Consider the following 10,324-nt stretch of genomic DNA (forward strand, 5'->3'; position numbering starts at 1 on the left):
AGGAGGAAAACTTACAGGAATATAATAGCCAAGTTTCAAAGCTCCCAGGTTAAAGAGAAAATATTGGAAGTAACAAGAAAAAAAACCAATTTAAATATCATGGAGCTACAAGAAAGAACACATAAGAATTAGAAACTACTATGCTGAAAGACCATGTATGATTCTTTGTGACCCCATTTGGGGTTTTCTTGGCAAAGATACTGAAGTGATTTGCCATTTCCTTCTCTAGTTCATTTTACAGATAAGGAAACTGAGGCAAACAGGGTGAAGTGACTTGCCCAGGGTCACACAGCTAGTTAAGTGTCAAGTGTCTGAGGCCAGATTTGAACTCAGGGAGTCCTGAATCCAGGGCTGGTGCTTTATCCACTGTGCTACCTAGCTGCCCTAAAATGATTTTTTTTTAACTGAAATATATTTCTAAGGTAGACCAGAAACAAAAAGGTCTAGATTTATAGACTTACAAAACTCTTTTTATTTACTCAAAAAGATTTTGAGCTAGCACTAGGTGAACACAAAGACCCAATAAAACAGAGCCTTCCTTCAAGGAGCTTACATTCCTCTTAAGTGTGATTGTGGAGGAAGGGTGGGGGGACGTTGCCTTTGGAAGAAAAGGGTCAATAGATAAGAGTTTATTAAGGAGCTTGAGTACCTAAGTATTGCCTAAAGCATCTTATGGGGGAGCTAGGGGAATCAGTGGATAAGAGCACTGGGCCTGGAGTCAGCAGGACCTGAGTTCAAATTTGATCTCAAATTTGGATACTTGCTATCTGTGTGACCCTGGGCAAGTCACTTCACTCTGTCTCTGTTTCCTCATCTGTAAAATGAGCTGGAGAAGGGAATGGCAAACCACTCTAGGATCTCTGCCAAGAAAACTCCAAACAGGGTCACGAAGGGTCATACGCAATGAATCTACTAAATAACAAAAAGTGCCCAGTACCCAAAGGGAACTATCAAAACAGAACTAAATAAGTCTAGATATTTGTATAAAGCACCAACTGGGGTACAACGCCAACCCTGTGCTTCTTAATGACAACTTGTCCTGGAGGTCACAAAATGGGACCTCTTTTATATGTTGAAACTTTCATTTTCAATTAATTCAATTCGTCTGGGTGTTCTAAATAGGGTTTTTTATATCCTCAAGTAAGCAAGTTGTTCTTTCCACCAGTTTCTTAGTGATGACTAACAGTTACACGGGTTCATTTTCCATCATCATCTCTGTTTATTTAGCGTGTGCATAGTACTGTGGGAATTACAACTAAAACAGAAGATCCCTGCCAATGTAAATGAAAGAAAGGATAGAGTTAAGCAGTCTTTAATTCCTAAAACAATAACGGTTGATGTTGTTTGTAAAGAGAATGGATTGACAAAGAATGACCTATTTTTGGGGGGGTGAGGTGGGGCTAGGCTTATTTTGGGTTTGTTTTTTTTTCCCCAGTTTGTTTCTGAGAATTGACCCGAAAGACAAGAAAATTGGTATTTGCTTTATTGAAACTGCAATTGACTGTTGTGCAACATTAAACTGTGTCAATCAGGCAAATAAAGGAAGAAACCCTGACATAAAAATGCCCTGCTTCAGTTTGCATTTCATTCTTGTTTAGGTTCCAAACCTGAAAAATGCAGCTTTTGTTGCTTCTCAGTTTTCTGGTTTTCTACAGCACCCAAGTCTGGGCAAGAGAGAGACACTACTATATTGGGATTGTTGAAACAGCTTGGAATTATGCTCCCATCAGTGACGAGAAGAAACCTAATTTCCAAGACTTGTAAGTTAATATTTTCTATTGGTTTGTGAATGCATACATACCACCACCCCCATATGGGTATATACGTATATATGCGTATATATGGTGCATATATAATGTGTGAATTATAAGCATTTTGTATTTTTAAATGTTCATCTTGCATTAACTAATTTCTAAGTGTGTATGGCTTTTTTTCTTCCCGGAATCCTTGTCTTTCCTCTCTTTTCTTTCTCTTTTGAGTATTATCTCCTCTTAATATTATGTTCCTTGTAGGTAGCAGGGCTACAAACCCCTATAAAAAAAGAATATCAAATCCTTTGGGATTTATTTTTAGTTTTTGTTTCAGCTTAGTATTCATTATTAATACACTTTGAAATTCTTTTTTAAACTATGAATATAGGTCAAATCCCATTAGAAAAAAAATGCAACAACAACAAGAGATGAAAGAAAAATGTCTATATCTTTGTCCAATGCACATATATTTCTATTAGTTTTCAACACATGTCCTTCAAAATTTGCTGTAATGAAATTTGGCCCACAATAGAATAAAAAATATAAGATCAACTCAGATGCATCCATCTCCTTCTTGAAGACTTTGCTCATTTCTTGCCCACAGCTACTAGTGCTTCAAGTTACATTGTTTTTATTTTTTTCTTAGTCATATGTGCTTATAGGTTTACCTAGTGTTTCCCCCAATAGAACATAAATTCCTTGAAACTGAGGACTATTTCATATATTTTTTTTTGTATCTTCCCCACCTACACAATGCCCGGCATATAGTAGGTGCTTAATAAATATTTGTTGATTAAGAGATTAATAAAACTAGTACCATTATTAGTGGTAGTATTATATTTATGATGTAATAGAGATCCAAAACCAAGATGCCTGACACATAGTAGGTGTTGAAGAAATTCTTATTACATGATCGCTTGAATCGTTGGAGATCTGTACTAGTTGAGGGAATTTCATCTTTGAGAGTTCCCTACTATGATAAAGCTGGAAGAAATATGTCAATATATTGTAAAAATACATGTTAGTTATAACATTATGCTAGGTACTACGGGATGGGGGGAGGGAGGCTAACATTGAACCCATGATTTAGTTATAAGGATGGTCCAGTGAGGAAATTCCATCCACCAATGTCCCACTACACACTAGTCAATAAGGAAACAATAAACATCTCCTTCAAAGAATTTATAGTCCACACAGGAATAAATCATGGATAAATATAAGCATAAACAAAGTAAATTTAAGGTCATCTGTTAGGGAATGGGAAGTAGAAGCTGGAGAAGATCAGGAAAGATTTCATGTGGGAGGTGAAGAGTTAGGCACAGTAAGAGTCTCACAGTCAGTATATCAGACAGTAGCAAGGCCAGTCCTCAACATGTTATGCTACCCCATCTTTCTTAGGGTAAGAATATTTCTAAATGATTCAAACAAAAGAATTTCTATGGATTTTTTGTATTTTTTCACCTAAATATCATGTAAATTATATGATGATTTTGAACCTTGTATATAGAAAAAAGAAGCATACATGCAAAATAAAAAACCAACCCAGAAAAAAATGTACAGATTGATCAAATACAGTATTAAATAGAATCTTAGAAATTATTCAATTTAATATCTCCTTTTTCTAACAAATGAGGAAACTGAAGTTTAAAGAGATTAAGCGATTTTCCTGGAGTTGCACAACTGGCAAGGAGTAGAGAGAGCCCAGGCTAAAACCTGCACCTCCAAATTCAAAGTCTGGCGTTCTTTCTTATACTATGGGGAACAAATGCTGCTTGTGTGATTTTAAATTAAAAATATTTATTGAATATCTACTGTGAGAAAGGCAATGTGCTGGGTGTTCTAAACCCAAAAAGATTCTAATTTCAGATATTAGAGACTAAAAATAATAAGGATTGGAGGCAGCTAGGTAGCACAGTGGATAAAGCACCGGCCCTGGATTCAGGAGGACCTGAGTTCAAGTCTGGTCTCAGACACTTGACATTTACTAGCTGTGTGACCCTGGGCAAGTCACTTAACCCTCATTGCCCCACCAAAAACAAAAACCAAAAAATAATAATAATAAGGATTGTTGTTTTGTCTGGGTGTTAGTGTATGTGCACATATGAGTGTGTTTGTATGTGTGTTTTTATTTTTTAAAAAGGTATAATTCATGTGCTAATTGAAGACAGACTAACCAGATTTGATCATGGAAAATTTCTTTAATAGCAATTGATTTCACTTGTCTTTGTACCCATCCAAAATTCTCTCTGGAGATTTGGTTTATTTCGCTCTCTCCCCTTGAAAGATTCAGTCAAAGCCCCTCCCTCCTTCCACCCACAAATAGTAAGCTCCTAATAAATATTTTTCATGAAGCATATAATGAAAATGGAACATGAAACCCAAGACCAGTTAGCAAGGGAAAAGAGAAATTTCCTCCTTTTCTTTTTTCTTTCTTTTTTTTGTGTTAAATTTCCTCCTTTTCAAAAAAGGGTTGATCCCCATTCCATTGAAGCAAACTCAATAATTAAACCAATAAAAACAATCCCAGGACCATGAGTGGAGTTGGAAAGCTTGGAGAAGGCAGTATTCTGCTTTTGCTATTCCCTGCATTTCTTCCCTCTAGTTATCTCATCTCTTTCTCTACTGAACATGAATTTTGGGGCCAGGCATTATGGGAAAACAAATAAGTACTTTCCTTATCGTTACACATTCACTATATTAAGTTATTCTTAGAGTTTGTCTATTGCATAGGGGGAATGAAGTAACTATGAAGTTCCTGGATTTGGTTGTTTCTAGAGATAAGTGCAATAACTTTTAGAGCAATGAAGAACCTATATGTTTACTACAGGTGGGTCTTGGCTCAACCATACCCCTCACTACCCTGGCAATCTCTCGTGACTCTGCATTCAGTGTTCTAATTATACAATTAACGGGGTGAACATCACTCAGAACATCTGTGTTTTCCCTTCTGTGTGTGAAGTCAAGGATTGTTATAATTATTATTATGAAGATGATGATTATGTTGTTCTTACCATTAGTAATGGAAAGAGATCTTGCTTAGAGTTAGGGAGAACTCTATTCAAATCCCACTTTTGGCCCAAGGCGAGTCACTTAACCAGTGCCCCAGGCAACTTTTTTTTAATATTATAAATTTATTTATTTAGAATTTTCCCCAAGTTACATTTAAAAACAAATTTTCACATTGATTTTTTTGGTTTTGGTTTTGTTTTGGTTTTTTTTTTTTTGCAGGGCAATGGGGGTTAAGAGACTTGCCCAGGATCACACAGCTAGTAAGTTTCAAGTGTCTGAGGCCAGATTTGAACTCAGGTGTTCCCGAATCCAGGACCATACTCTATCCACTGCACCAACTAGCTGCCCCCCACATTTATTTATTTATTTTTTTTAGTGAGGCAATTGGGGTTAAGTGACTTGCCCAGGGTCACACAGCTAGTAAGTGTTAAGTGTCTGAGGCTGGATTTGAACTCAGGTACTCCTGACTCCAGGGCCGGTGCTCTATCCACTGTGCCACCTAGCTGCCCCTCCCCCACATTGATTTTTAAAAAAACTTTGTGTTCCAAATTCTCTTCCTCCCACCCTCCCTCCCCAGGCCTCCCTAAAAAATCAAGCAATTCAATATAAGTTATACATGTACATTCCTGCAAAACATCTCCACTTTAGTCAAGTTGTGCAAGAAAACAAACAAAAAAATAACTTTAGAAAGAGGAACTAACCAAAAAATATTATACTTCAATCTGAATTCAGATACCATCAGTTCTTTCTCTGTAGATGGATTGCATTTTTCATAAGTCCTTCTGATAGCTTCCTGCTCATCATTTCTTTCACAGTTACTATTGCTAACTGTATTACCCTCCATCCTATTCCCTCCCCTTGATATTTAATCTATTTTCTATCTTCTTTTACCCTATCCCTCCTCAAAAGTGTTTTGCTTCTTACAGCCCCCTCCCGCAATCTGCCCTCCCTTCCTTCACCTCTTCTCCCTTATTCCCTTCCCCTCCCATTTTCCTGCAGGGCAAGATATATTGCTATCCCCACTTGAGTGTGTATGTTATTCCTTCTTTGAACCAATTCTGTTGAGAGTAAGGCTCACTCATTCCCCCGCTCCTTCCCCATCTTCCCCTCCACTCCATAAGCTTTTTCTCGTTTCTTTTATATGAGCTACTTTATCCCATTCCATCTCTCCCTTTCTTCCAGTGCATTCCTCTTACCCCTTAATTTTGTGGGGCAGTCAGGGTGGGGTGGCTTATGTCTGGGGCTGGATTTGGGCTCAGAGTCCAGGGTTGGTGCTTTGCTTCCAAGAAAAATATGACTTGATCTCAGGCCATAGAAGCACTCAAAAATGACTTTGAAGATAAAGAGAGGTAGAGGGGAAAGTATGAGAGGTAGAGGAAAAAATGGAAAGAGAAATGAGAGTCATGCAGGAGGGTCATGAAAAAAAAAAGTCAATGGCTTAAAAAGCCAAATTGAACAAATGAAAAAGGTGGTCCAAAATCTCTCTGAAGAAAATCATTGCTTAAAAATTAGGATTGAGGGGGCGGCTAGGTGGCACAGTGGGTAAAGCACCGGCCCTGGATTCAGGAGTACCTGAGTTCAAATCCGGCCTCAGACACTTACTAGCTGTGTGACCCTGGGCAAGTCACTTAACCCCCATTGCCCTGCAAAAACCAAACAAACAAAATTAGGATTGAGCAAATAGAAGCTAATGATTTTATGAGAAATGAAGACACAATAAAGCAAATACAAAAGAATAAAAAAATAGAGGGCAATGTGAAATATCTCCTTGGAAAAACAGTTGACCTGGAAAATAGATCCAGGAGAGATAATTTGAAAATTATTGGACTGCGTGAAAACCATAATCAAGGAAAGAGCTTAGACATCATCTTCCAGGAAATTGCTGGGGGAAATTGCCCTGATACTCTAGAAGCAGAAGATAAAGATATTCTAGAAGCAGAAGGTAAAACAGAAATTGAAAGAATCCACCAATCACCTCCTGAAAGAGATCCCAAAAGGAAAACTCCCAGTAATATTATAGCCAAATTCCAGAGCTCCCAGGTCAAGGAGAAAATATTGCAAGCAGTTCAGTTGGTTTTTTTGTTTGTTTGTTTGTTTTGGTTTGGTTTTTTAGTGAGGCAATTGGGGTTAAGCGACTTGCCCAGGGTCACACAGCTAGTAAGTGTTAAGTGTCTGAGGCCGGATTTGAACTCAGGTACTCCTGACTCCAGGGCCGGTGCTCTATCCACTGTGCCACCTAGCTGCCCCAAGCAGTTCAGTTGTAAAAGAAAACAATACAACTGCCAAATGGAAGAATTACAGTGGAATGTTATTTATTTGGTTGATTGAATAACTATAATTGATTCTTCTGGTTTGATGGCTGGTTGGCAAAATTTCCTGCCCTCTTCCTGTAACTGGCCCTTTGTCCCAAAGCTGTGGTCCTTTTATCTTGCCATAGAGTATGAGCAATGTTGGAAAGCCCAACAAATAACCAGTCTTAAAAAAAATGTACAGAGAGAATTTCATACACACCTGTGCCCTCTGTCCAAGTATATTCCTTTCAGCTACCCTAATACTGAGAAAGTCCTTAAGTTAGAAGTATCATCTTCCCATGTAGGAATGTAAACAGTTTTACCTTTTAACATCCCTCATGATTTCTTTTTCCTGTTTACCTTTTTATGCTTCTCTAGGGTCTTGTATTTGAAAGTCAAATTTTCTATTCAGTTTAGGTCTTTTCATCACAAATGCCTGAAAGTCCTCTCTTTTATTAAAGTCCCATATTTTCCCCTGAAAATTATGATAAGTTTTGCTGGATATGTGATTCTTGGTTGTGATCCTAGTTCCTTTGCCCTCGGAAAATCATATTCCATTGCCCTCCAGTCCTTTAATGTAGAAGCTGCTATATCTTGTGTTATCTTGACTGCCGCTCCATAGTACTTGAATTGTCCACTATATCACCTAGCTGCCCCATGATGACACAATGCTCTTTTTTGTTATTTGTATATTGAAATATTCACATTTGTTGGTATTCCTTAAAGTTATAATTAAAAGATAACTTTTTTTTAAAAAAAGAAGAAAAGGGGGCAGCTAAGTGGTGCAGTGGATAAAGCACCAGCCATGGATTTGGGAGGACCTGAGTTCAAATTCAGCCTCAGAAACTTGACACATTTACTAGCTGTGTGACTCTGGGCAAGTTACTTAACCCTCATTGCCCCGAAAAACCAAAACAAAAAAAAGAAGAAGAAAAACTATAATCTTACTACTACACAAAAGACATGGAGCCCCATGTCCCCAAAGACAGAGAGCACAAGCTCTGGAAAACTCCCACTGACTCAATGAAAGACCTGGATAATATTAAGCAATTAATTTTACTTCCATGTTGATCACCTGTTAATTATTTCCCCATGGTGACTCATGAAAACAGAAAAGAACAAATTCCAGGACTTCAATTACATAACAAATTCAACCTGCATATTCCTTCCAACAACTCAAATAGCAATTTTTCCATGTCCTCTTATCCTCTTGCTACTCTTAATCATGTTATCCTGAAAATCTTCCATAAAGGGTCCATACAATGCACTTGGAAGGTGTGCGGAAGGGGTCCCTCCTCTACAGGCAATTCTCATTGTGTCATGTGTATCCCAGTAAAGTACATGAACTGCCCATCATTTTTCTTGCTTTCATCCCATGGCCAACCCATCTTTTTTTTTTTCCAACCTGTCATCTCTTTAATAATACCCTATAATAACTCATATACAGTTCTTGTTTGGTGATATGTTATAGCCTATTCACACCTTCCATGTACCTATCCAGTGCCCTTTAGGGATACATGACTTTAATTCTTCAGGAACTACAGCACTGCAGGCTAAGTCTAAATTCAGCTTCATTTAAGCTTAATTTTGGTTCAAGGTTTGGTGGGGATTTTTTTTTAATGCAACAAGCACTTGTCAGCCATAAAATCCAATGAAAATGACCAATAAATAAACATTAAAAGCACACAATCCAAAAATTAAAAGGCTATTAAGATAAAAAACTCCCTTCACTGTCCTCAGATCAAGAATGCAAAGAAGCCATTTCCTGGCATTTAGAGTTGAGGAAATGCCTTCTGATGACCTTCCTCACCCCACTGATCCTTTTCTATTTCAAGTTCTCTGGTCTATAAAATATCATGTCAGCTAGCTAGGATGAGGGAGGGGGAAGGACTAGCCTGGTTCCAAAAATTGCAATAGACCAGGCTCCTGGCTCCCTGGCCCCATGACATTCCATGACTTGTAGCTATGCAGAATAACCCAAAGATTATTGTTCCAAAAAGATAAGGGAAAAACTGGGAGGGGGGTATTATTATTACTAAAGGCAATATAGTATACTAGCATTCTATTTATTTCTGGGCCCAGATCATTGTTTATGCACTATCTACCATTTATCAGTTGGGGAATGGTTCCTATTTTTATAAATTTGGTTCAGTTCTCTATCTATTTGAAAAATAAAACCTTTATCTTAAAAACTTTCTGCAAAATTTTCCCCCCAGTTTCTTGCTTTTCTTCTCACTTTTGGTTGCATTGGTTTTGGTTGTACAAAAACTTTTTATTTGTATGTAATCAGAATTACCCATTTTACTTCCTGTGAACCTATCTCTTGTTTGATCATGAACTCTTCTCCCATCCATAAATCTTACAGATAATTTCTTTCAAACTTTGCTAATTTGCTTATGATATCATCCTTTATCCTAAATCATGCATCCACTTTAAACTTATCTTGGTATATGGTCTGAGATGTTGGTCTATGCCTAGTTTCTTCCAACCTACTTTCCAGTTTTCCAGAGTTTTGGTCAAGTAGTAAGTTCTTGACCTACTAGCTAGGATTTTTGGGTTTATCCAAAAAATAGGCTATTGTGCTCATTTACTTCTGTATGTTGGGTTCCTATTCTAGTCCATTAAATCAGCCACTCTGTTTCTTGTCCAGTACCAAATTGTTTCAATGATTAAAATTTTATAATTATACTTTGAGATCTGGTAATTGTTAGGTCCCATTCCTTCACATTTTTTCATTGATTCCCTTGATAATCTTGACCTTTTCCTCCAGCAGATTTTGATTAAGAAAAAAATTTTTCTAGCTCTGTAAAGTATTTCTTTGGTAGTTTGATTGATATGTCACTGAATAAATAAATAGGTTGGGGCAGCTAAGTGGCACAGTGGATAAAGCACCAACCCTGGATTCAGGAGGAACTGAGTTCAAATCTAGCCTCAGACACTTGACACTTACTAGCTGTGTGAACCTGGGCAAGTCACTTAACCCTCATTGCCCCACAAAAAAAAAGTAAATAGGTTAAATTCTTGAATGATGAAGGATCTCACCCAGAAGGCTCTACAATTATGGTAATTATTCATATAATACAATTGCAGATATCTAATATATTTCCTAGTTATAATAATTTTCAGAACATTTAAATAATTATTTTATTAACTTCAAATGGATTTTATTTCAAAAGCATGTATTAAGTGTGCAATATTTGCAAAACACTGTGCTAGATGAAAGCCAAAATTTAGATGTCATGATTTTTACCTAATGTAACTTAAAATCTAATA

General features: G+C 37.1%; 1 protein-coding gene across 1 annotated transcript in view; it reads left to right on the forward strand.

Moving 5' to 3' along the window:
• Positions 1-1,598: 1,598 nt before the first annotated feature.
• The window catches only part of LOC122748866 (ceruloplasmin-like), a 56,028-nt gene continuing 47,302 nt past the window's right edge, over positions 1,599-10,324 (forward strand). The window contains exon 1 of the mRNA XM_043994877.1: positions 1,599-1,760. Coding sequence (XP_043850812.1) covers positions 1,615-1,760 — 146 coding nt within the window. The 5' untranslated portion in view covers positions 1,599-1,614. The remainder of the gene's footprint in view (positions 1,761-10,324) is intronic.

This window comes from Dromiciops gliroides, chromosome 3, assembly GCF_019393635.1.
Source record: "Dromiciops gliroides isolate mDroGli1 chromosome 3, mDroGli1.pri, whole genome shotgun sequence".
NCBI classification, from domain to species: domain Eukaryota; kingdom Metazoa; phylum Chordata; class Mammalia; order Microbiotheria; family Microbiotheriidae; genus Dromiciops; species Dromiciops gliroides.